We start from the raw sequence: 27,415 nt of genomic DNA on the forward strand, positions 1-27,415 counted from the left end.
TGGGATTCAGATCCATGTTAGCTGTGAGGACTGTGTTTTTATCAACACTTTTTATTTAACCAAGAGACCAGGAGGAGAGATGGCCCTTTGCAGTCTCTCTTCCAGCAGATGGGTCCTTCTATTTTCATTTTTCCTGGGGAATGGAGCCCTTCTGGAGTCCTGGTTCCAGGCAGCTGCTCAGCTCCCTGTCCCTGTCGTGCACACACGTGAAGCCTAATGCCATTTCTATAAGCAGAAATTTTAAACTGCCTGAGCGTACAGATGTCGCATTTTGGATCTCAGGTGTAACCATAACTAGAGGTGCTGATATTGACCAAAAGGCCCAGTTTTGTTCTTCCTAGACCAGATTGTCACTTTACAGTGTCCCTATACAATAACTTTATAGATAGAGCTTTCCTGACTTCAGTGGAAGCTTGGTGCAGAGAGAAGAGATCGTAGGGTGCATTAAGTAATGAGAAAGTGGCATTATGTCTTTTGAGACAAGAGAACAGTTTAATTTTCTCCTGTCAAACAACTGGGTGTTTTAATAATCCCAGCCTTTTAAAGTCTCAGACTTTTAAGTTCCCTTACATCTTTGACATGATTTCTCTTTGCAATTCCACCCACTCTTTATAAGAATAATAACGTGCTAATGCTCTATTCTTCTACTGTGCTTTTTATTCAGAGAACTCCAAGCACTTTATAGACATTGCCGTTTATCCTTACAACACCTTTGCATACTGTGGTAGCTAGCTACTTTGTTAGTAGAAAAGTCTGTTTCATGGAAAATGAAGACCAGGCAGCTCAAGCGTGGCAGCACTGAAAACAGTATCAGATCACACCACAAATCACTGGTTTACACAAGGGCAGCAGAAAATAGGAGGGGCTTCCCCGCTTATCCCAGCACAAGTAGGTTGTTTCTAATCGAAAATGATATATAAGAAAAGTAAATCCTGCTGCAGATGTTCTTCAAGGAATACCTTTAATACAATAGGTCCATGCTGGAATATTTGTTGTATCTCAGGTCTGGGTGGCACACAGCTAGGGAGACTCTCCGCAGGCTGAGGACAGGTCTGGGTGGAACATAGCTAGGGAGATTCTTGGCAGGTTGAGGACAGGGTTACTAGGATCATCGTAGCCAGAAAGCTGCTGGGAAGCGAATGGAGCCACAGTGCCGACTGGAAATGCGTTTGGCATGTAAACACACGCCGTTTCTGGAACAATGCAGGCTCTGTTGGCAACGAGAACCTTTGGAATTTGGGGCAGGTGGTAGTTATTCATCCAGACAGGCAACTGGCATCCCAGAGAACTGTCACTAGGAACCAGGGGCCTGAGAGCCAGGCTACAGTCCACGTCCTGGGAAGGAAACCAGCACGTGAAGGAGAGCCCTGGCTCTGTGGAGGCCAGCTGTGCTTGATGGCCAGCGGACAGATGCCACTCACCAGGAAGGGGCTGAGGAGCCCTGGGGAGATCCTAACGGGGAAGAGCTGGAGTCAGAACTGAGACAGTGCTCATCTGCCAGGTAGAGACTCCAGAGCTACTGTTGGGAGAGTTTGGGTCTGAAGCTGGGACCAAATAAGGAATAACATTGTCTGCTTTCTCGGTTCCATCCAAGTTGCCTCATCTGGAAATTTGCAAAGTGCGAAGAGTGTAACTTCAGCAATGAGCTCACTCATGTTAATGACATGATTAGAGATGGACTGGCCTGCTCAGTCAATAGGGTGGATGTGATGAGCTGGATTTTGTGTGGTGGCTGGTCAAGCTCCAGTCTAGCCTATGTCTGTCCTGTGGGGTCATCCAGCTGCGGCTGTGTGCTGCCACAACTCTTAGAAGGTTTGGGTGAAGGAAAAGATTTGTGTCCACGCAGTGCTCACTGATGGTTCTAGAAGTCAGCGCATCTGTGTGGCTGGGCCACCTGCCCCCAGGGTCTGCCCCACCTCTAGGACAGGTCAGCTTCCAGTCCTGACTTCTTCCCACACCATCAGAATCCTGAAAGAGAGGTGGCAACATAGGTGCAAGGCAGCCAGGTTATCATTTTGAGTTAGCTTAAATCATAAAAATCCTGTGTGGTAAAGCATTGAAACAAAGCATGAGATAATGAAAGGGACAGGCAGGTAGTTCTTGTGAGAAAGCCAGTTTAGATCCATTCGCTTCACCTGAACAAAGGATTCTCTCTTCAGCTTCCTGATGGTCATGGCCAAAAAGAAAACAGTACATGTTAATTCATTCCGAATGAAAGGGCGCTTACTTAGTGGCGCATCCAGTGACAGGGCTGGGTACATTCGCAATTTTCTCATAAAAGAACACTAATATTCTCTGCCAAAAGTAAATTTAGAAAACTTAATTTTGTGAGTTTCACTAAAAGGGAACTGAACAACATGGGCATGTCTTTATTAGCAGTTTTACCAAAAATGAAGAGGCCATTTTATTTGCCTACTTCTTACCTTGATTCTTGTTGGCAATCGAAAATGTAATATGAAATATTGAGCTTTCTGCTCTCCTAGTATCAGGACAGTCACTAACTCTTCTGGAGCACTCACTAAGTCCTAGGCATCAGTCTAAGTGTTTTAATGCCTCAACTCATAGGCCTCATGGCAACCCTATGGAATGTTTCCCTCCTGCAAATAAGAGCCCAGAAGCACAGAAAGCGAAAAAACAATCTGTCTAGCCCGTGGCCACTCAGAAGTTGAATGTGTAATGGCTCTGCAGTATTTTCTGGATCAATCAAGCTTGGAAAGCTGCCCCTTCCTCACTCTTCTTCTCTTGCTATTCTGCTCCAGCCACAGGTGCACCTCTCCTTCCTCCAACGTGCCAGCAGCTCGGGCCTTTCTCCTGGGCGCTTCTGCCTGGAACTCTCTCTGCAGACTTTCACAGGACCTCCTCCTCGTTTCCTTCAGGTTCAATCGTTGTCTTCTCCACCCAGGCTGTCCTGAACCTGCCCCTGGAGCTCCGACCTCCCTCCCCTACACGCATTTCTCCATAGCACTTACCTGGTACAGGGCACTTGCCCCTGTACAGGGCACAGTGTGACAGTGTGTTTGACTCATGAGTTTCCCGATTCCTTGTCTCTCACTTTTACCCCTCATGTTCTCTATCGAGTCTTCAGTAGCCACAAGGTGGTGCTTCTCTCCGGGGACCACGAGGCCCCAGGGACAGGGAGCTCCGACAGCTCTGGGATGCGGCAGGGTTCTGCAGTCTGGCATGGGGCATGGGTTCTGAATAATTGTCAACTTTTTGTTGTTGGTTTTTGTTTTTGAGATGGAGTCTCACTCTGTTGCCCAGGCTGGAGTGCAGTGGCAAGATCTCGGCTCACTGCAAGCTCCACCTCCCGGGTTCAAGCGATTCTCCTGCTTCAGCCTCCCGAGTAGCTGGGACTACAGGCGCCCGCCACCACGCCAGCTAATTTTTTTTGTATTTTTAGTAGAGATGGGGTTTCACTATTTTGGCCAGGTTGGTCTTGAACTCCTGACTTTGTGATCCACCTGCCTCGGCCTCCCAAAGTGTTGGGATTACAGGCGTGAGCCACTGGGTCCGGACTTCTTTTTTTTTTTTTTTTTTGATGAAATCTCACTCTATCGCCCAGGCTGGAGTGCAGTGGTGTGATTTTGGCTCACTGGAACCTCCACCTCCCAGGTTCAAGCGATTCCCCTACTTCAGCCTCCTGAGTAGCTGGGATTAGAGGCATGCTCTAGCACTCCCGGTTATTTTTTTGTATTTTTAGTGGAGACTGAGTTTCACCATGTTGGCTAGGCTGGTCTCGAACTCCTGACCTCAAGTCATCCGCCCACCTCTACCTCCCAAAGCGCTGGGATTACAGACGTGAGTCACCTCTCCCGGCCTTGTCATCTTTTAAAATTGGACATATGCTTGCATTTGTGTATGCATGCTATGGTTCAGGATAACAGAAAATGCTCTGGGGTGGGGGAAGTGATTTCTTTGACGTGGGAAACTGAGGATAAGGAATGATTTCAGAGAAAATATGACTTTTACATTCAACCTGTTAGAATAAGTTGAACTCTCAGTAGAAACGACAGAGGACATACTGTGAAGGAACTATTTTCACTCAGCTCTGTTTTCACTTAGTCTCAGAACTCTCTACCATGTTTTTATACCCAGTCCTCTGTTTTCGGTGGCTTTTTTTTGAGGGGGGGAATCATCTTTTCATATATTCATATACATATATATCTCCACGAAATGTATCACTTGTATATCTTTTTAAAGATAGATATACAAGATAGATATACATATGTATTAATATACGTATATATCTCCAAGATATCTCCTGTATATCTTTTTCAAGATCGATATACAGGTGACATATTTCTTGGCGGTATATATTTATATAAATATATGAAAGTCTTTCCGTTGTAGTCAAAAGATAGCTTGGCTGGCTGCATAGATCATTTTTCAATCAAAAACAACAGAAATTTCTCCATTCTCTTCCAACTTGCAATGTTATCTGAAAGTCTGAAGCTAGTCTGGTTCTGCCCTTTAAAATAATCTGGGTTGGATTTTTTTTCTGCCTAGTAATGCACAGCCACTGTAGGAAATATTTGATAACAAATAGATACAAGGACTTTCAAAGCTTGCTCTTTTATAATTGTTTAAAAGGCTCACCTGCAAATTAATTAGTATTATGGGCCTCCCCAAGCATATGGCTTTATAGTATCTATAAAGAAGATTTAGGAAGACAATGATTCCCATTAACGCAATAATCCACCAGAACTGTGGATCCCTATGGTTGGGGCCCAGGGTCACCCATCCAAGTGCCCAAATTGGGTGAGTTTTGAGTTGCTGCCCCCTAGTGGTAGGAGCAGGTAGTGCTTATTTATTATTTCACTGCCGTCTTTAGTACCTTCCAACATAATCTTTTTAAAAATAGATTTCTAACTCTCCATGTCTAAGAAGAGTGCTTCAAGTAATTTATCCAAATATTTTTATTCAGAAAATATTTAATCTCTTTATATATTTAAGTTACAGGATAGAATTGGGCAGAAAAAAATTAAACCTCTACTATATTTTGGGGATTTTTCCATTTGAAAAAGGTTGATATTCGGTTTCACTGAAACAATCAAATTTTCCTAGAAATCTTTCTTTTTTCTTTTTTTTTTTTTGAGATGGAGCCTCCCTCTGTCACCCAGGCTGGAGTGCAGTAGTATGATCATGGCTCACTGCAGCCTCAACATCCCGAGCTCAAGAGATCCTCCTGCCTCAGCCTCCCAAGTAGCTGGGACCACAGGAATATATCACCACTCCAGGCTAATGTTTTTTGATGCTTTGTAGAGATAGGGTCTCACCATGTTGCCCAGGCTAGTCTTGAGCTCCTGGGCTCAAGCAATCCTCCCACCATGGTCTCCTACTTCTTCTTAATTTCATTCTAAGTGACAACTTTTCCTCTTTTTAATTAAGTGTATATAACTCTGACATAATATAAATTAGGCAGTAAAGCAAAGTCTCAAAAACTGAGAAGTCAGAGGTCATCTCAAGCCCCGTAGACAAGTCTTGTATGGCCCAGAAAGTGGTTTAAGTTGTATTTGAAGATGCCTGTGCCTTTGGGTATGGTCATAATCTCCCTGAGGCTGAGGCCACCTTTCCTGGTGCCTTATACCAGAATATTCTACACTTTTGTGTATCTTATCTACATTTTGAATGGTTTAAAAATGCATTTTTGCCTAAAACATGTCACTATTCTGACATCCTTCTTTTTCACTCGCTCAATTCTTCTGATGATTTTGCAGTCATTCTCATATTATCATCTTGCGTGGTAGTTTTTCGCATGGTGATAATTGGGAAGTTGGAATTGCAAACAGATTCTTTTTCTTCAAACCATCACATTTTTCAAAATGTGTATTATTTCTGGCAAGCTCCAAATGGAAGCAGGAAAGCCAGTCTTTGAATTGAATCAGTGCCATGCACCAGCATGTCCCTACTGAACGGAGAGGAGAATTGAGTGTTATGAATCCATTGAAATGTGTGCCCTCACTCCAGCACGATGGTGAAGATTTGCACGTTTCTGGTTTTGCTTCAGAAGCTGCTCTGAAGGTGCATAGAAAAGCAGCTGTAGAAGTTAGAGTCCCGATGTTTACCCAAGGGCAGCATGACTAGGAGCCCTACCTGTTCTGTCAGGGCTGTCAGAGACACATTTCGCTTCTGGGAGAAGGACATCAGAAAATATTGTGCTCAAGTAGAATTCCTGCCTGCTGCCCAATATCATCACTCTAACATTGTCTGAAAAGGGTGTGTGTGTTGGGGGTGGGTGGCTATTGGCTTGGACTATTGGATTTTTTCCTAGTTTTCTACTAAAGACCAAGACCCACTTGTCTTTCTTAAGAAAAAAAAAAAAACAACAAAAAACACACAACCAACTATTTAAACTCCTTTCTTTTTTTCCTTTCCTCCTGATGCTCACTTTTGCAAACTTACAAAGCAGCCTTAGATTTTTATCTATTTCAGCAGCTTAAGATGAAAAGCAGCTAGACAAAGTAAAATGTCTTTATTGTTCTTTGGAAACACGATTATTCAAGTTATGTTTCTTTAAGTAAACAAATATACCAGGATTTTTTTCTTGCAATGAATCAAGTGATTGGACAAGAAGGCCAATGACTTACTCATTTTTAAATCACTTTTGATCTCCTGGCCGTCTTCCTCCTATCTACTCCCTCCAAATTTCCATAGGCATCTTGAATTCTGGAGAGCACTGGGGGCTTCAGCCTTAGGGAAGGAACTCGTGAGCTGGCGCACTCCCTGAGGCCTCTCCTGGGCTCTGTGTCATTCGGGGTAGATTTTCTTTTAGTGATTCCCTGCTGGCCTCAGAACACTGTTGGGAGAGAGGAAGGAGGAGGAACAGGCATCCAGCCTTGTCTTCTGAAAAGCCCCCGGGCTCCTGGAAAGCCTCCTCTCTCTCCCTCTGCCAACAGCTTCCACACCGTGCAGGGAATGGTGGCTGAATTTGTCTCACAAACTCTGCACACTGGACTCTCTCACATAAGCTCCTGAGCCAGAAGCGTGACCCCAAGCGAAGGGAGATCTGGCGCCCGTCTTTATACGCGTGATTCTAAGGAGGAAAATGGTGTGGATTCTCAAGGAGTCGCCTCGGTCCTGAGTCACTGAGCACATGTGGTCGGTGCTACTGTCTGCAGCCAGCCCTCAGCGGGCCCGTGGCTGTGTCTCCCGTGTGGTCATCACAGCTGAGTAAACGAACCGTGGGGAACCAGCCCCCGCGCAGATTCTGGGCGGAGGAAGCAGCCTGGGTGCAGGGCAGGAGAACCCCCGTGTGCTCGGTCCCAGGGCAACACCCCACGCGAGGAGGGTGGACACGGGGGCGTTTCTGTGGTGGCTTGGCTTGGCACATCTATCTTCCTTTATGCTGTTTTCTGTGCTGGTTTGGGACACATTTGAGCTTCTCTGTCGTCTTTAGTTTGGTCACGACTGAAGTGGAGACTTCGCAAAGGGAGATCTGTGCTTGTTTTCCTGTGGTCGGCAACTGCGCTGGTAAAACGCTGAACTGCGGGTTCGATCCTGCGAGGGAGAACCGCAGAGGATGGCCTGTCTTCCCGGTGCCCGCAGATGGCCAGGGAGGGCCGGGTCTGCCCAAGGAAGTCAGTTCTCAGTGCTGGGTGGGGTCTAACTATGGGACAGCCTCCCTGCTCGACAAAGGAACAGAGGAGGATGCGGGCCCAGGCCCATGGTCAGGCGGTGTCTATCAGGAGGTGTGGACCACCGGAGGGAGCGGGCATCGCGGCTGTCCTCTCCCCACTGTGCTCCCCACCCGTGCTCACCTCATTGGGTTTTGCTGACAGAGCTTGAATTCTATCCAGGCAATCATTTATTTTGCTTACTTGTAAAACCAGATACGCTGATTAATGTACAATTGTAAAGGTATTTATATAACTGTTGAGGATAAATCTTTTCCTCAGGAAAATATTTTTTAATGCTTCCTGGGTATATTTTTGCCCGTCACTGATACTTTCCAATTTCTGTAAAATGTTTGTCAATGCATTTATTTGCTTGCTTTAGAGAATGGAGAACTGCTGGATCTTCCCTTGGTTCCTCCAAGAGCTAGGACGTTGCACGAAACAACGTTCTGGTGGGATCAGCTCTTGCTTCCCGACACTCCTTGACTCTCTCCGACAGCACTACACAGCTCCGCGGCTCTGCCTTTCCCTGCCTTGCCTGTGCGCAGGAATACAACGTATTACGTTCTTGTCTGTATTAAATCAGGTGGAAGTAGAGCTTTTATTTCTAAGACCATAGTCTCTTAGTAATGAGCGTAGGCCTGTGGAGAACATAGGCAGTGCCAATTGAACTCCGTTTCTGCCCGCACTGCACCAAATGGACAGAATCCTTCAAAACCGCGGAGCTCACAGCGGGCTCCTCCACCTGGTACATAAAGAAACTGCCACATTGAAAGTCTGCAGAGGATGGCATGGAGCTGGGGGGACGAGCTGGATACGTCTTGCGCTTGCTAGGGACAGAAAGAATGTGTCTTTACAGACAGAAACAGAAGCACGGGGGAGAATGGAAAGGGAGGTAAAGGTGACTTCCAGGTCAAGACTGCCGGGGAGGAATAAGTAGAAATGGTTGATTTTTCTGGTAAGTACATAAGGCAAGGCAAGTTTATGAAGAATGAGCATCAGGAGACAGCCAGGAACTTCTAGGTTCAGTACATCCAGTTTCTCACCTCCGACTCCACGGGACTCCCCTATTCTGAGAAGTGCTCACTGCCAGGAACCCATGGCTAAAGCATGAGCCATTGAAACAGGAAAAGTTCCTTTATTCCCCTTGCAGGGTGTGTGATGGTGTTGTGGCTCGCTTCCACGGTGCCCCGCTGCTCATACACCTGGGGGAGCATGCAGACAGGCAGCTTGTGGGGAGGGTGTTTGCCTTCCAGCCCCATGGCCCCCTCTAGGGTTGAGTGTTTACAGCTTCTGAAGCCCCAGTGGGCGTGAATTACAGGACGCTCTTTTTGTTTCGCCATCTGCAGTGGCTTGTGATAGTCAGCTCAATTAGAACCTCTGCCTTACTGCAGGGACAGAGGCCTTTCTGTATTCCGGGTTCCCGCCTTAGTGTACCAGAGAAATCAGATCACACGTGGGCTTGGAGAAGAAGTGCAAGGTGTTATTGAGTGGTGGAGGTGGCTCTCAGCAGATGGATGGGAGCCAGAAGGGGGCTGGAGTGGGAAGGTGGTCTTCACCTGGAGTCAGGCTGCTCAGCAGTCGGGCTGTCCTTTGACCACCCTTGGCCCAATTTCCCTGGGCCTCCACATCTTCTGAAAACGGAAATGCCTGTTTTCATCTAGGTCCGTGGGCACAGGCGGGAGGGTGGAGCCTTTGCCAGGGACCCTGCCTTTCCCTACCCAGCACTTCCAAGCCCCCCTCCCATGTCACCGCTATGTCTCTGTCTTCATCCCTGACCGGGGAACCTGCCGCTGCTGTAGTGAGAAAGACGCACTGGAAGCCAATGCTGTTGCCGTAAATGGTCAGGAGTCTCCTGACGCCCAAACGTTTCACCTCTTGACTGCTTCCTGCGATGTTCAGGCTGTATTTCCTTCTACCTTATTACCGATCATATAAGTAAACCTCATTGGATTACAGCCATTTCTGGGGAAATGAGAAACTTTGGGTAAACTTCCATTAGTTATTCTTGTAAGCCTATCTTAGAAGAATTGTAAGGACCTGGTAGGCCTGATAAAAGAAACTTCAAAATTACACTTGGCATATTCAAAGTCTCAGTGACGGGACAAAGCCCACAAGGATATCAAAAGGGAGCTGTAATAATTTGGAGGTGGTGAAGCCATGGGGGCGAGCCTGATTCCAGCTCACCTTTTCCAGAGAGCCCAGCTAGCCAGTTATCCACCAGTATGAAGGCCTATCATAATGGTGAAAAGAGAAGTGATAATTGAATTTTGCACTTGCATAGCTCTCTGAATTTGCTCCACATGCTTTCACATCTGTGGTCCTCTTCTTAGTCTCAAAAGGGTCCTAAAGAGAGCAGGAAGCATGTGATGACCTCATGCTATAGGCAAAAAATCTGAGCCCCTAGGGGATTAGACTAGTTAACTTCTACTGTCTTTTCCAAATCTATCATCTGTGATTCTATGAGTTTAAATACACTTTGCAATTTTTCCTAGTAAGTAAAGGGCAAAGACGTCAAGCATAAAACATGCCCAGTGTGTGCCCTGTCTATGCACACAAATGGGGTAATTTACATGTGGTGATTCACTGACTAATATTCAGTCCTCTTGTCTTAATTTTGATGGATTGCATGCTACTAACTAGAAGCCTGTAGTGCACACTGGAAATCTGGAGTAGCCCTGATTCTGGAATCGCTTACATAACCTGTGACACACACTTCTCAGTGAAATCAGCTTTTTATTTTTTCAGTATCTCTCAGAGGAATTTTTATTATCTGAACAAAATTTGTAGACTGACCCCCAAGGGGGGGGAAAAAACTTTATCTTATTTCTTGTTTGTTCCCACACCTCCCACATGGCTTTAAAATGTTTAGGTATCCAATTGGAGGCAACTGGTCAGAAACAGAATTCCTGTCATAAACAGAGCTAAAAATGAGATAGTTAAAATTCATGTCCTACCTTACTTCTCTGGAAAAGGCTGGGGGTTATTCATTTCCCTGCTATTTCTAAAGTACAGAACTGAAGTATAGAATTGGTAGCAGCTATGGCAAACCATGCTCTATTTTGAGCATGGTGAATGCAGAATTCACACAGCCCAGGAGAAGCTGGGGAGCATGGCAGACACGAGTTGGAATTCCAGCTCAACCTGCCTGTGCCGTCAGGAGCAAATCCCACTACCGGGTGTAACATGCAGGGTTTCATGTGAACGAGGACAAGGAAACCGCACTATTTTTTTGCAGCACAGTCACGTTGTAAATATAAAGGACTCGGAGATCTTTCTATATTTATGGCATGCACTCTTTCCAGTCAACTGAGGAAATAAAGGGCTGAGGAAGCAAAGAGGGAACCGGTCAAGGGAGAGACAGCAAATCACCAGGGACTGTCAAGAGCAAAGCTCAGAAATTGGATTTTGCTCCAGTTGAGAGTTCCACGGCTTTGCCTTTCTGGGAGACTCCCCACTTCATGCCTCCAAGTGCATGCGACTGCGTGGCTATGACCACGGTTCTCAGTAAAATGATCAGCGGTGTGTTAGTCTCATGTCACAACTAGATTGCGAGTCAGTGGAGATCGGCAGGCAAGGCCTAGGCATTCCCTGTGTTCTGTGAGGCTCAGGATGGTGGCATGGTGTGTTCACATTTTGGTTACACTGAATGGAGTGGGACTTCTATTATATTCAACCCAAACAAAAACACAGTTCAAATTAAGATTCTGGGTGATATATATATATATATATATATATGAACACATTTTATTTAAGGATTTATAAGATCAGTAGGATCTCTTACTGCTTTATCTGAAAAGGTAAAACGTTCACTCTGATGTTTTAGCAGGTTCAGTAGAAGTAACTACTCCAGACTTCACATAACTTATGTACATGTCTTTACCAGACTTCACAAGTACAGTAGCCCCCATCTCCCACCTTATCCAAGGTTTCACTTTCCATGGTTTCAGTGACCCCTGGGCACCTAAGGTCTGAAAATATTAAGGTATTTTGAGAGAGATAGCACACTCACATAACTTTTATGGCAGTGTGTTGTTATAATTGTTCTAACTTATTATGAGTTGTTGTTGTTAATCTCCTATTGTGCCTAATTTATAAATTAAACTTGATCATAGACAAGTATGTATAAGAAAAAACATAGCATACATAGGATTCGTTGCTATCCACGGTGTCAGGCATCCGTTGGGTGTCTTGGCACATATCCCATGTGGATAAGTGGGGACTACTCTATCTTTTCTTACCTGGTATTGTTCTAGCATGAATATGAGTCGAAATTAACCTTCTAAACTTGGGCTGGCGTTATAAACACATGGAGCAGTGTTAGGTTAAAGGAGGCTGCCTTCTGTGCTCCACGGATAATGGTGAAGGCAGCCTAGAAACTGCATCATGTTTGGCTTATATCACAGCACTGGACATGCTTTGCACATAGATTTCCATGCAATTTATCTAACATTAAGATGAGATTAATCAGGCAGAAGTACCTGACATCATCACCTAAATAATTCTGTACCACTTGAAAATTTTTGCAAAAACACATTTTTGAGTAAATATACAAATTTGTGGCTAAGTGCGTATTTAAGAAAACACCTTGGAATCCTTAGCTTTTGAAAATAGTGTAATTCCATGAAATGTTTCATTTCTGCACCAATGATTTGTAGCTAGATGTGGCAAGACTATAATAAGTAGTTCTCAGAGGAAAGAATTAGCAGCTTTAGGAACCGCATCCGTCTTAGCTTCTCCTAATTTATATATCAGTATACTTTTTATTAGACTATATATTTTTTATGTCATTTAAAACATTATAATCAATTAAGTAATTAAAAGATGGTATGAGACAGGTGATATTCGCACAGATAGTGAAGCTACAAATGGAGACTGAGCACGTATTGGGTGCAGAGGCATGAAGATCTGTCTCAAATGGGAATGAGTGTCTAAGGGGAAATCAATGAATATCCTTCTTGTTCTGTTGATTTTTCCTACACAGGAACTGTTTACCAGAAAAAGCATCTGGATTCGATTGCCTTTTCATTCATTGTAGACCACTGATGGAATCTGGAACCACTTACGGCCTCATGGTCTGTAAGTGGCACTTAGAGCATGGACAGGAAATAAGAATGACAGAAAGTGTCTCCTGCACAGTTCTCAGGAAATTCTCTTGGGTCTTTATTCATACCTCAAAATATCCATTTACCTTGAAGCAAATAAGAAGCAATACAGACTCTGCAAGTTAAGGAGTAATGAATTGGATTGACGATCATTCCTTATCAAACACCAAAACCCAGTATTTTTTGAAATGTAATTTCACAGCTCAAGGTTCAGGGGCAGGGATAAATGCATTAAATTGTAAACACTTCACGCTGAAAGTTGCTCTCAGCCAGGTCAAGAAAACGCTGTGCCACACCCCGTGGCCTGGTTTTACTCCCCACACTGCAAGACAACACGTTCTATCTTCGAATACCACAACTGGAACTCATAAATCCTTCTTCATCCTGAGTTGATCTTTTTCTCCACCTAACTCCTTAACCCTGAAAAAGGTCCAATATGTTACTGTTCCGTGTGACGTTCTTAATGTCTAACACCATTTACACATAACTTTCCATACGTCCTCAACATTCCTTCTTATTTATTTATTTATTTATTTAATTTTTTTGAGACGGAGTCTCGCTCTGTCGCCCAGGCTGGAGTGCAGTGGCGTGATCTCGGCTCACTGCAAGCTCCGCCTCCTGGGTTTACGCCATTCTCCTGCCTCAGCCTCCTGAGTAGCTGGGACTACAGGCGCCTGCCACCGCGCCCGGCTAATTTTTTTTTTTCGTATTTTTAGTAGAGACGGGGTTTCACCGTGGTCTCTATCTCCTGACCTTGTGATCCGCCCGCCTCGGCCTCCCAAAGTGCTGGGATTACAGGCGTGAGCCACCGCGCCCGGCCTTTCTTATTTAAAGTGACTTCCAAATCCATGAACATTGCAGAGTCCCTCTTGGACATGGTCAATGGACTTCCTTAGACCCTCAGGACCTCTGAGTTGAGAACAATAACCCATATATGGCCTGGCCAGAGCCACATAGAGTGGAGACCACCTTCCATTCCTGGAGACTGGTCTTTGTCTATTCATCCTAAACTTGTTCGAGAGAACCCTCCTCCTAGCAATCACATTACATTGGTTCACACTAGACTGAAACACCTAAAACGCGTGGCCAGCCTTCTCTCATAAGGATATATGCTTATCCGGGTGTCATTCAAGCATGCTTCTCAGGGCAGTAGATTGATGGGTGCTAATTTTAGCCAACAGGTGTTCACATCCAAACCAGAAGTTCAAAAATACCTACCTCAAGGGACATTTGATGATATGAGACTTGATCTTAGGAGAATTTCAGACAGGTTTTTCTTTCTGATTTTTTATTCTTTAGGTTTTCGAGCAGGGCAGCTGTGCACAGTTGCCAGTTGTACTTCAAGCAGGACTGAAGTGCAGCCCATTCCGCTCTCAGCAAACCCTCTGCTGGCCTGGGGTTGCTTCTGCCTTTCCCTGATGTGTACATCGGAGCTTTTATAAGCTATCAGTGACCCTGATAGCAGGGCATGCTGTAATTCAGAAAAGTATTGATAAACCTCAAAAACACCTCAAAGGAAGATATGACCACTAAAAAAATAAACGGTACCGAAATGCATAAAACAAAATACAGGAACACCCTCTCTCCCCCACTCCGCATCCCTCTGATTTCCACACGAAACAACCACTTCCAAGCCTCTTATTTCTGCTGTTTCAGAAATTCATTTTCTTTTTCCTAGATCATACATCATTATTTTGGGATCATTACTTTGTTTCTTTAGACGTTGGCTATTGAGCGCCTGTTACGGACCAGGGAATCCAGTTCTTGCAGCAGTTCCTTCCCGATCCTCACGTTTTGCACACCCTTGTGGACTCTGTGTGATGTGGTCATGATTATTGGCTAAAGCTGTGGCATTCATTATTTGGTCCCTGTACATATCTCTCAAGTCTGAACCAAACAGGGTACTTGGATTCCATTTTTTTCTCTTGTACTGCTTGTTTTTTTCCCTGCAATTAATATTTGTCTTGTTTCTCCATGTGCTTAGTTTTTTAGTTATACCTCATTTTTTTTCCAAATGCTCTCACAAATCTGTCCCAGAACTGACAGTAGAGTTTCCAACTGTATTCCAAACCTGTTTTAAAGCGTGCTATCAGCTCCACAACCTTTCACCTGGAGCATCGCTCCTACCATCCGCCCGGGCTACATTGTTGCACACCTGTCACACACTTGTGCTGGGACCTCCTGTCACCCTCCTTCTGGGAAGTTCCTTTGCTGCTTCCAGTATCTCACACTTTCCCTTTGTTGAGACTAGATTGAAAATGCATCCCATCACAACGTTTTCAACCAGTACAGAATTCCAGGTGAAAATCATGTTTCATTTGAATTCTTGTCATTTTGTTACACTGTGTCCTACTGTCCAACAATGCTGTTGAGAAATAGAACACCATTATTCTTCCCTTTTCTTCCTGCTGGCTGCTTTCCCTCTCTGGGCACTCTTGGGTTCTGTTTTGGATCCCTGCCAATAATGAGCTTCACAGGGATGTGCCTTGGGCCAGTCTCCTTCCATCCATTGCCCCAGTGTGTGCTGTGCCATTGAACATGAGACTCCTGGACTTCAGCCCTAGGTGATTTTCCTGTGTTATTTCTTTAATAATTTCTTTTCCTCAGTTGCTTTTTTTTCTGTGCCGAATTAATCCTCAAATTTTCTTATTTTTTTCTGTCCTTTTGCTGGTTTTGTTCTATTTTCTGGGGAATTTCTTCACTTTTATACTTCCAACTGTTGGTTTTTAAAATTTGTAATATTCCATTTTCAATTTCCAAAACCCCTCTATTGTTCTTCACTTGCTTCTTTTATAACATTCTTTTTTTTTTTTAACATGAATGCAATATCTTTTCTTTTTCCTCTGAGAATATTATAGTTTTAAGAACTTTTTTCCTCCCTGTATGGTCTCTTTCCAAGTTTCCTTTACTGTTTATTATTTTAGCCTCAGTCACTCTTGTTGGAAGCTTTCCTTGGTTATCTTGTTATCCTTAGCCATTCTTTCTTATGTAAGAGCAAGGCACTAAAATGCAGACTGGAAACTCTGGTGAAGGGTGGAGGGGATGACTCCCTAAACTTCAATGACTGCAGGTCTTTACTTTGTTACAGTTCAGCTTCTCCGGGAAACGCTCTCCTATGTCTTGTCTGGGGGAAAAGGTGGGGGTTCAGGTATATAAACACAAGCAAGCATTCTAGGAACAGGACAAGAGAGGGAGGTTGGAGCAATCGGTGAGGGAGAGGAGTGTTTCACAGTCAGATATGTTGATTCTCATTGCATCCTGTTCCATCTAGACCCTTGTCCATTCACTACACACAGTGTGTGAGTCCAGAGTCCCTCTGGTTTAGTTTCTCTAAGGCATAAACCCTTTGTTTCTTCTGGGGATTTGGGACAGTGTGTTATAAACAAAATTTATTTTCATCTGTTTATGATAATGTATTTTTTTAAGAATTTTCTTTTAGTACTCGCTCTAGCAGCATATTTACTAAAATTGGAACTACACAGAGATTAACCAGGCCCCTGCACAAGGATGACATGCAAATTCATGAATTGTGACACATTTTTTAAAATAACTTGAAATGGACCACTATGCAACTCTTAGAAGAAAACAGGGAAAAAGCATCATGACTTTGAATTTGGGAATGATTTCTTAACTAATGATATCAAAAGCACAGGCAGCAAAAGAAAGCAAGAAGGCGGATTTTATCAAAATTAAAAACTTTTGTGCATCAAAGGACACAATCAACAGAGTGAGAAGGTAACCCATGGAATGGGAGAAAATATTTACAAGTCATATAACTGATAAGGGATTGTTATCCAGGCTATGTAAAGAATTCCTACAACTCAACAACCACAAAAAAAAAAAAAAAAAAAAATCCCAAACATCCTGATTCAGAATGGGCAAAGGACTTTCGTAGATGTTTCTCCAAGGAGGATATACAGATGGCCAGCAAGCACATGAATGGTTGCTCGACATCCCCAAACGTTACCATTCCCCACCCATGTGGACGGCTGTGATTGAAACAAACCGTTAAATAAAAGACAGGCAACAATGAGAGTTGGCGAGGATGTGGACAAACTGGAGCCCCTGTGCATTGCTGGTGGGAATGTACAACAGTGCAACCATTGCAGGAAACAGTTGCCAATTCCTCAAAAGATTAAACATAGAATTACTGAATAATCCAGCAATTCCATTTCTGGATATATACTCAAAAGAAATGAAGGCAGGGACTCAAAACGATATTTGTACACTTTTTTTTTTTTTTGAGACAGAGTCTCCCTCTGTTGCCCAGGCTGGAGTGCAGTGGTGCGATCTCAGCTCACTGCAACCTCCGCCTCCCAGGTTCAAGCAGTTCTCCTGTCTCAGCTTCCCAAGTAGCTGGCATTACAGGCACATGCCACCACACCCAGCTAATTTTTGTAGTAGAGACAGGGTTTCACCATATTAGTCAGGCTGGTTTCAAACTCGTGACTTCAGGTGATCCACCCACTTTGGCCTCCCAAAATGCTGGGATTAGAGGCATGAGCCACTGCGCCCAGGCTGTACACATCTTTATAGCAGCATTATCACAATAGCCCAAAGGGAGAAGCAAGTCAAGTGTCCCTCAGTGGAGGAATGGATAAACAGACTGTAGTGTGCCCATCCAGTGAAATATTACTAAGCCTTAAAAAGGAAGACAATTCTGATACAGGCTGAAACGGATGAATCTTGAGAACACTGTGCTAAGTGAAATAAGACAGTCACACAAAAAACAAATACTGTGGATTCCATTTACATGACGCACCTAGAGAAGTCAATTACATAGAAACAGAAAGTAGAATAATAGCTTTCAGGAAGTAAGGGAAGAGAGGAATGGGAAGTTAGTGTTTAATGGGGACACAGTTTCCATTTTGCAAGATGAAAAGAGTTCTGGGGATGGACGGTAGTGACGGCTGATCAGTGTGAAGGTACTTAATGCCACACTCTAAAATGCTTACAATGATGAATTCTATGTATCTTCTTACCATGGTTTTAAGAGTAACTTTCTTTAAAAATCAAGAATAGTCATTAAAAATAAAATATTTTGACTCACAGATATTTCATTTCATTTGATTTTGATGCTCAGAGCCATCCTGAGTTCCTCCTCTCCCTTGCTTTTCTTCATGACAGAATTCTCTTGATCCACACCCAGGACCCCTTTTTCCTAAATGCGGGGAGAAAATAAAGGTCTTCCATTCTTCTTCAGGGCTTTGCACTCTTAATCCCTTATGCAAATGTTGTCATCACTCTGCTCTTCTCAAACGGGTTCATTTCTCCAGTATTCCATTGAAACTGCTCCCAAGTCACTGATGATGCTAATCATCAATTTCAATATCTTTTTCTCAGAATGAATCCTTTAAAGCATGCTTACAACAAATGATACCACTGCCTCTGCCTTTCTATTAGAAGATAAGGTGTGCAGTCAGTTTCAGATCCTTCACATTGGATCCCACTTCCTTGGGAGGCCCAGGCAGCTTGCATTTAATCCTGACATGTCCTCTCTGCATGGCCCTGCAGTATGTACGAGCAAGTTAGAGAAGAAAAGAGAGGAAGATGCTGTAAAGCAGTCATATGGTGAGTTTCATCAGCGAATCAATTATGAGTCAATAATTTGTGAATTTTGTGGAGACTCAGAACCCAGGGCTCCGTGCCTTAGCACCCAGAAGGTCTCTCACTCCAGGAGCAGAGAACTCTGCAGCTAGGGTCAGGGTCACCCGAAGTCATGGGTTTGAGACCAGCCTGACTAATATGGTGAAACCCTGTCTGTACTACAAAAATTAGCCCTGGCACCTGGGCTTCATCCAGTCTGCAAGGTAGAACCTACTCTGAGGCTTGGCAACGTTGTGAGGTCTTTCTGTCAGAACAGCTCTGTTCTAATTGGTTATCCTCAATGTATAAGGGGTACTTTAGTGCAGGAGCCAAAGGGGAGGCTTCCGTGGGCAATACACCTGCATTTTCTGTTACATAAAGCTCCCAGGCAGGGTATAGATAAGAAGAGGAGACCTGGTTGTCTGGTAGGACAGAATAAAGCTGAGGAGAAAGTAACGTGCAGCAGTAACTTGTGTGCTCCCACAGGAGAGGGCACACAGACAGGAAATTAGGGTCTAACCTGTGCCCTCTGAGCACGGTGCCCGGAAGAGGGACATTCCCCCCAGTGTCGAGTGACTGAGGGTCTTCTGCTGTCTGTGCAGCAGGTAACATGCCGTCTTCTTTCCTGAACTTAACCCACCTGATCCATTATCCATACACCGGCCCCTGACACACCGAGAGAGTCTGTGTGTGTGTGCACGTGTGTTCACACCATGCACGTGTACATGCATGTGCATGGGTGCGTGTCTCTCTTCATCTCTCCCACCTCCTTCTCCCCTTCATTCCCTTGGAATCTACTACTTCTCTTCAGGTTCCTTTGGGGGAACATGGTCTTTTCACTGACCAAAACACAGCATTCCTGGAACCTCCTGAATGGTCGATTTGGGGAAAATAAAAAATCTAAATACAACATTGGCTCGAATTTATACAATGCTCAGCTGATGCACACACCACTTCTGTTTGCTGACTTTTGAGTGCGTGGGCAGCATATGGTTATAGGACTAATGTTTTTTATTTTACTATTAAACATTTTTAAATCCTGATTTTCTTCTGTATAAAAATACGATTGTTTATCCCAGACCTGTGTGTCACCTGTATGTCCCTAAGCCTCACCACCTGATGTGACTGAATGAGGGTGCAGGCCCATCTGGCTGCATAGCCAACGTGAGTGTGAGCAGCACCGGCCGCACCTGCTCACTGAGCCCCGCTGCACGGCAGCCTCCTTCAGGGCTCCTCGGGCAGCTGCCCCTGCAGGCTAAGCCAACACTCCACCCTCGTGGCCCATGGGCTCCTGCCCAGGCACTCCCACCCTGCTCCGTGCACCTCCATGTGCCCAGAGCTCTCAGTTCACACCGGGTCTTTGTGCTCCTTAGGGCTTTGCGGAGAGCAAGGGGAACAACCCACTGAGGGGTGTTCTACTCGCCCTGGGATGGGGAAGGGGGTGTGCCACAGTGGTGGAGCCCCAGACCGTTGCCCCCAGGTTCAACACATTCTTCTGTCACTGCGGGTTGGGACTGGGCCACAGTCGGCCACCACTTTGTCCACTGAACAGTCACCCTCCTCCTGTCTGAGACTCTGGAGCTGCATCCACTGGCCACACAGACTCCTGTTTCTTTAGGGCATGGATTCATGGATTTTTATCTTCTTCACAATTCGGTTCCTATTTCCCTGACTGAAACTCACTCCTTGGCATCCTCCAGGCTCTACCCCTGGGACACCCCTGTGGATGGGCTGCGAATGGGGCTGCTGTGTCTGGATTCGAGCAGGGGGATCCCCTCCCCTGGCTACCCCAGCCCAGTGCCTGGGGTTGCCACACCACCTAGCAGCCTTGAATTTATTTTGACCTGCAGCTGAGTGTCGATCTCTGTCTATTCCTCTTATTTTGGGAAGAAAGCTTGGCTTCGGTGTTTAGATTCAGAAATCATTCGAATGTGCAGAAACCTGACAGAAATGTACATGATCAGACTCACAGGACTGGTGGCCTGGAAGTTCAGGAATGGCAAACTCGTGACTCCCCTCCCCAGCTCTCCCCACAGAGGGCAGGAGTGGCTAAGGCACGCCACCCACACTGCAAGCTCCCAGCAGGTCAGGGGTGGGCGTCAATAGGAAAGCCTGATTGTGCATGCAGAGCTTGGTTCTGTGTACGAGGCATGAACACTGAGCTGCCCGGTGGTACCCAGGAGTTTCCAAATGCAGATATGCATTAGGGCATTTGGCTGGTGTTGGTTTTGTTTCTATACAACTCTAATTACTCAGAATGTTGTAGTGATAATGGTTTCATGGGCACATTCATGTATTACAGCTCACACAGGTGCCCTCCCTATTACATGGGCAGTTTATGTATCAATCACACCTCAGTAAGGCAGGCTTAAAGTATTTTGTAATGTATGACATGAGCTTCAATCCAAAATACTTATGACATATCAAAAATCTTCCTCAGCAATAAAGCGTTCTAATAGCTATACATAGGACTTAGAAATTACTGGCCGGGCGCCGTGGCTCAAGCCTGTAATCCCAGCACTTTGGGAGGCCAAGATGGGTGGATCACGAGGTCAGGAGATAGAGACCATCCTGGCTAACACGGTGAAACCCCGTCTCTACTAAAAAATACAAAAAAAAAAAAACTAGCCAGGCGAGGTGGTGGGCGCCTGTAGTCCCAGCTACTCATGAGGCTGAGGCAGGAGAATGGCGTGAACCCGGGAGGCGGAGCTTGCAGTAAGCTGAGATCTGGCCACTGCACTCCAGCCTGGGCGACAGAGCGAGACTCCGTCTCAAAAAAAAAAAAAAAGAAATTATTTATAATCGATTATCATATAATCTTTCATTTCAAACTTCTGTGACCTCAGCTTTCTTCTATTAATTACATACCAAATGCAAGAATAGAGATACAGAGATCTGAAAACACCAGTTGATAATTACACTCAGACACACTGTACACACAAGTCCTGTTTCTCCCCTGATAGAGAGGACTGGATCGAACATTTTTTAGAAAGCATCGGTGTTTGGGGTAGGTCTGGTCTTCTCTCCTCCAATGATCTTCTTTGTCGTCAAACCTTATCCATCAGCCACCCTCCCCCATCTCCTGGTCCCAAGCCTTTGCGGCCACGCATATAGGCCAGCTCTTCTGAGCATGTTGTGTGGTAGTTCCCAATCTAATAATCCTCTGTAGTATAAGCAAGCTTCCCGATACACTTGTGAAAACGGACAATGCTAAGCCCCACATGCCACTGTCTCATGTGGGAATTAAGCCCTATGTCACCTCTGAAGGTAGTTTCTTTATTTCTTCTAGTCACTGGTCACTCCCTATGGAAACAAGCATATTCTTAATGCATGGTAACTGGGAAAATTTCCCCAGTCGTTCCTCCATTTACTTGTGTAAATTCACACTGCAGGTGTCCTGGGGGTGTGAGTTCTGCTAGAAGGGTGGGATTCCCCAGAGTCTGATCACACCACAGGCACTTGTGATCTTCTCCTTATGGTTTTACTGCAAGGCTGGGACCCTGAGGGTGTAGGTCTACAAAGTGGTCTCAAGCCTCACTGACTTTGAGTTCACGTGTGTGGCACTCTCCCTTGGTAATGACCAAGGCCATGGCAACTCCCACTGGAGAACTGAAACCTGAGCCCATCCTTGCCTCACTAGAAAGCATTTCAGGTTGCAAAGGGGAGATAAAAATCTACAATGTATTTTTAAAGAAAGTTAAAACGGGCCGGGCGCAGTGGCTCACACCTGTAATCCCAGCACTCTGGGAGGCCGAGGCGGCCGGATCATGAGGTCAGGAGATTGAGACCATCCTAGCTAACATGGTGAAACCCCGTCTCTACTAAAAATACAAAAAAATGAGCCAGGCATGGTGGCAGGCACCTGTAGTCCCAGCTACTCGGGTGGCTGAGGCAGGAGAATGGTGTGAACCCGGGAGGCAGAGCTTGCAGCAGTGAGCCGAGATCGTGCCACTGCTCTCCAGCCTGGGTGACAGAACCAGACTCTGTCTCAAAAAAAAAAAAAAAAGAAAGTTAAAATGTTCCTCATGCTTTGACATTTTAATTCATGTTTATTGTAGCAAATTACTTTCAACAGCAGAAAAGCTGAATTTGCAAACCAACCCAGGCCGATTCGGTGTTTCACAACTAACAAGTTCTTAACGGAAGATGCCAGGGGCCCCGCAGTTAGAGCTGGGCAGACAGCACAGAGCTCCCTTCCTACAACCTTGCTCCCAGGGGTGCTTTATAGGTGAAGGAAGTCTCAGACAAGCCCCGCAGCACATGCACACATCAGGAGGGTGCAGGCAGCAAGCCACAGGTGGCATGCTGTAGATTTGATGAGTAGCCTACTCTCCGGGCATTCGGCTAATCACTTTTCATGAAACGGTCCTTCACAGCAGGTCAGGATCATCCCAGTAGCAGTGTCCAGTTAACCTCTGAGTCCCACCGATGTCACACCCCTCCATGCACAGTTCCCAGTGCTGGGAAGAATGGTAGAACCCTTTTCCTCCTTCAGACCACCACAGTGGAGCCCAGAACCCTCCAGCCCGTGCCCCTTCCTTGACTTCCACTCACTTCACCACTGAAAAACCACATTGACATCCATTCTGCTGGTTACAAACCTTCCAGGGCCCATCAGCAGCAAAGACTAGTGAAGAATTCACAGTGGCCAACTGTGGGGTCCAAGAATTGGATGTTTCTTTCAAATATTAAACACTTGTGAAGTGCGTCACTGCTCAGGGTGCCCCGGGTACTCACCAATCACCCCTAGGATGCAGACTAAAACCAACCAGCACACTCCTACATCCCACTGTTTATGCTAAAGCATTTTACACTAAGGCACAGACAATATAACACAGGCACGACCGTCACGAAAATGCATTAGAGGTTCACTGGTCTGATGAATGAATTAGCACAATTTCTGGGTTGTTCTGAACAGGTTTGTGCCTGAGCTGAACATAGCTCAGCAGGTATTAAAGGGGCTTCCTGAGTTTCACTTTTCATCTTCGTTTCTCCTCTCACCTTCATCTGATTGACCCGACCCTACTGAGACACACACGCTCACATTCCTCACCATTTGGGCCTGGCTGGAGGCTCTAGAAAGCACAGGCTGAACTAAAATCCCCTCAGGAAAACCTCCAAAAATGGAGAGTGACTTAAGGCCCCCTCCAAACAGCTAACTCGCAGAGTCCCCCAGACAAGACCAGGAGCAGGGCGTTCTAGCTAACGTGAGTTTCTGGTCTCCGTGGCTCCGAATCCAGCTTTAGGACCTGTGTTTGCAGCCCGGCATCCTGACGACAGCTGCCTTCCGCACCCTGAGTCACACCATCTGTAATGGTGCCAGAGGGCCCAACATGAAGGGCCAATGGGAGCCCCAGGCACTTCCCTCTGCAAATTACACATCTGAGATGAGGTTTTCAGAAGAGCCCTGCTCCCGACTCTAACGGTGTATTTAGTAGAACTTAGTGCTAATGTCATATCCCTGTTGTTCTCTCCAGCCAGCCGCCTCCCCTTCATGCTTAAAGGTGGGAGCAAAGGACCCGCTTTGTTGGCTTTGAGGAGCGGGACAGACCCCCGGGCACAGATGAGCGATGACACAGCAGAAGGCACCCTGGACCCCTGCAGTGCGCCAGGTAAAAAGGAAACCCCCGCTCTGCCATTCTGCCTCCCGCGGGGAGGGTCTGCCCCTCCTGGCATTCTCTCAGGGCTCTTAGCTGGGACCTCATGGGCAAAGCAGTGGAGAAAATTGTCTGTGATTAGGAAAGACATGGGTATTTTTGATGTTAAATCAGGGCCCAGGAATATAGACATGGTTTTAAGTGATTTTTCTAAGCACTTTGTATGTTTTTCCCCTTTTATTTTTTGAAGTTAATTTGGGTAGTTTCTTGATTAATACAGCAGCCAAAGTAGTAATTTAATATCACAAGGAAGATAACACCCTTACTCCCAAGTAAGAACACGTTCAATAAGAAAACAATTTACATTATTTTTCTCTGATGACTTTTACTGCTAAACTAAAAACCCAGCCAAAAGTTCCCGATTTATTCAAAAAGGTTATGACATGGGATTATGGGAACTTTGAAAGCAAATTTTCGAAAATACAAACACAAAAGCGCTTTTCTCTGTTTCTAAGGTAGAGAAAGTGATGACCCTCTTTAAAAGCGATCAGTTTGCATATTTAGGTGTGCCTATAACAGGAAAACATTGTAACGTCTTAGTTGTCTGTTTTTATATATTCACAAAAACCAAAAGGACTTTGCACTTGGCCAGTGGAGGGCTCCATTTATCTGAGAGCGCTAGGTAAGGGGTGAGGTGGGTTATTCTTCTACAAATATGATTTAGCCCCTGCTATGCGTAGCTTTGTCCTGGTAATCCAATTAGGACCAAGATACAGTCCTTGTGTCCAGGGACTCATATTCTACTTGAGGAAGAAACACTCAGGAGGCAAACATGTGCTGTAGCTTCAGAGAGTGGTCAGTGCTGCCTGGGCTTAGAGCAGGAGTGGCATCTCTCGGAGTGGCAGCGCCAGCAGAAATAGGAGCCTGTGTGTGACGATTTGACTGAGCGTCCAGCGGAGAGGAGAGCAGGCTTCAAAGCACTGAGGCAGGTCTGAGCTGGTATGTTCAGGGCTGAACAAAACTGTGAGGCGGCCTAACTGCAGCCAGCAAGGAGAAAGCAGAGGTGAGGCGGTCACAGAGATTGGAAGGGGCAAGGCCGTACAGTCCTTGGAAGCAATAGGTCTTGATCTTCAAGTGCTGGCAAAGCTTTGGAAAATTTGAGGCAGAAGAGTGAAGCGATGTGACAGGTAGTTTTCAAAGACCACTCAGTCTCCTGTGAAAGGGAACGCAGGACAGTAAGGCTGCTGGAAGCAGAGATGCCAGGAAGGAAGGAGCCATGGTGATGGCTCGAAGAGGGAAAGCGTGGCAGCATGGGGGTGGAGAGTGGGGGGGAGAGTGACAGCATGGAGGTGGAGAGTGGGGGCGAGAGCGACAGCATGGGGGTGGAGAGTGGGGGGAGCAACAGCATGGGGGTGGAGAGTGGGGGGGAGAGCGACAGCATGGGGGTGGAAGAGTGGAGGGAGCGCAGCAGCATGGGGGTGGAGAGTGGGGGGAGAGTGACAGCATAGGGGTGGAGAGTGGCGGGGAGAGCGACAGCATGGGGGTGGAGAGTGTGGGGGAGAGCGCCACAACATGGGGGTGGAGAGTGGGGGGGAGAGCGACAGCATGGGGGTGGAGAGTTGGTGGGGAGAGCAACAGCATGGGGGTGGAAGAGTGGAGGGAGCGCAGCAGCATGGGGATGGGGGTGGGGGGAGAGTGCGTCAGCATGGGGGTGGAGAGTGGGGACAGAGCACCACAGCATGGGGGTGGAGGGTGGGGGGGGAGAGCAACAGCATGGGGGTGGAAGAGTGGAGGGAGCGCAGCAGCATGGGGGTGGAGGGTGGGGGGGGAGAGCAACAGCATGGGGGTGGAAGAGTGGAGAGAGCGCAGCAGCATGGGGGTGGGGGGTGGGGGAAGAGTGCATCAGCATGGGGGTGGAGAGTGGGGACAGAGCGCCACAGCATGGGGGTGGAGAGTGGGGACAGAGCGCCACAGCATGGGGGTGGAGAGTGGGGACAGAGCGCCACAGCATGGGGGTGGAGAGTAGGGGTGTGGCAGCATCGGGGTGCAGAGTGGGGGGTGAGCGTGGCAGCATGGGGGTGGAGAGTGGGCACAGAACACCGCAGCATGGGGGTGGAGAGTGGTGAGGAGAGCGCGGGAGCATGGACGGGGAGAGTGGGTCAGCCAGGTAGATTGGATGCAAGGAAGCATTCCTGGGTTGGTTTCATTTTGCTTTGTGTTTTTGCTCTGGGCCTATTGTTCTGATGGGAAGGAGCACGGACAATGCAGGCGTCGGGGTGGAGGCACTGAGAACCATGTTTGGGACCTGCTGAGAGTGCGGAGCCTGATAAATAATCTGTCCAGAAGCCCCTGAGTGGACATGAAATTCAGGGTTCTAGTGCAGAGGTCACTGACAGGAGCTGAAGATGCAAATGTGGGTCCTCGGAAGATGCGTGAACGGGTCTTCCTGGAGGAGATCACCTTGGGAGGGCAGCCTCAGCAAACAGGGCACAGTGAGGCTCAGAGGGACGGGGGATGCCCGTTGTGACGGCCAGAAACCAAGCCAGGAAGCTTCTCCAGGAGTCAGTGAGCAGCTGTGAGCAATGCTGGATGGACTGCATGGGTTAAATAGGTGGAGTCCGTGGTGACCTGACCGACCGGGGCTCTGCAGTGTGGCCGCCGGAGGTGACAGCCCAGCTCCCGGGGCTCCCGAGTGCGAGGGCAGGAGTGGAACCAGCACGTGCAGACAATTCTTCCAGAAAGTTCTGTTTTAAAGAACAGAGACGTGGAAGGATAGCTGGCAGGGAAGCAGAAGTCAAGAGGGTTGGTTTGTGTTGAGTTTTTAAAAATCTGGGGCGGGGCAGGTGGGTTGAGTCCTATGAGAGGCACATGGTGATAGTCTAACAGGATAGGGAGATCTTCTCTTATCTGCAGGAGGTTTAAGAGCAAACCCGGCCCCTTTGTGTTCAGCCTTGATCACAGGGAAGGGCTGCTGAGCTGTGTATTCAAGAACCCCTAAAGGAAAAGAGCACCCAGGAAGCTGCAGACACACACACATAAATACAATCACCCACACTCACATACACCTTCACACACAGTCTCCCACACACTCACACATACACTCATATACACACAAACACACACTGTCTCACACACTCACACACATGCTCGCATACACACACACACTCACATATACACAAACATGCTCACACAACACGTGCTCTCACATGCGCGCTCACACTATCACACACTCACACACTCACAGTGCAAGCATGTCCAAATTGGTAGCCACCTGACACGTGTGGCTGCTGTAGTTAACCAAAATGCAATGAAATTAACAATGTGGTTTCTCAACACCTTGAGGTGAGGTCTCTGGGGGATAGAGATGTTGTCCTCTCAGAAGGTGGAAGAGGGAAGCAGGCCTTCTGGGCTCCCCTGAGTGAGCTGCAAACCCTGCTCTGTGCAGGGCCGGAACTAGAGTCTGAGCAGCCTCAGCCCTTGGTTCTGAGCAGAGGAGAGGTCCAAGTGCTACCCG

General features: G+C 46.4%; 1 protein-coding gene and 1 non-coding gene across 4 annotated transcripts in view; both read left to right on the plus strand.

Moving 5' to 3' along the window:
* The window catches only part of PDE10A (phosphodiesterase 10A), a 676,118-nt gene that overhangs the window by 256,995 nt on the left and 391,708 nt on the right, over positions 1-27,415 (plus strand). For all 3 annotated transcript variants that reach the window (XM_074036771.1, XM_015448495.4, XM_015448494.4), the window contains exon 2: positions 23,782-23,916. Coding sequence is in view for 2 of the 3 variants with exons in the window: in XM_015448494.4 (XP_015303980.1) it covers positions 23,782-23,916 (135 nt within the window). In the remaining variant the exon portion in view is untranslated. The remainder of the gene's footprint in view (positions 1-23,781; positions 23,917-27,415) is intronic.
* On the plus strand, positions 16,157-16,260 carry LOC123573164 (U6 spliceosomal RNA). The gene has a single exon (XR_010586594.1). It is a non-coding gene; the product is annotated as a U6 spliceosomal RNA (small nuclear RNA).

This window comes from Macaca fascicularis, chromosome 4 (assembly GCF_037993035.2).
Source record: "Macaca fascicularis isolate 582-1 chromosome 4, T2T-MFA8v1.1".
Lineage (NCBI taxonomy): Eukaryota > Metazoa > Chordata > Mammalia > Primates > Cercopithecidae > Macaca > Macaca fascicularis.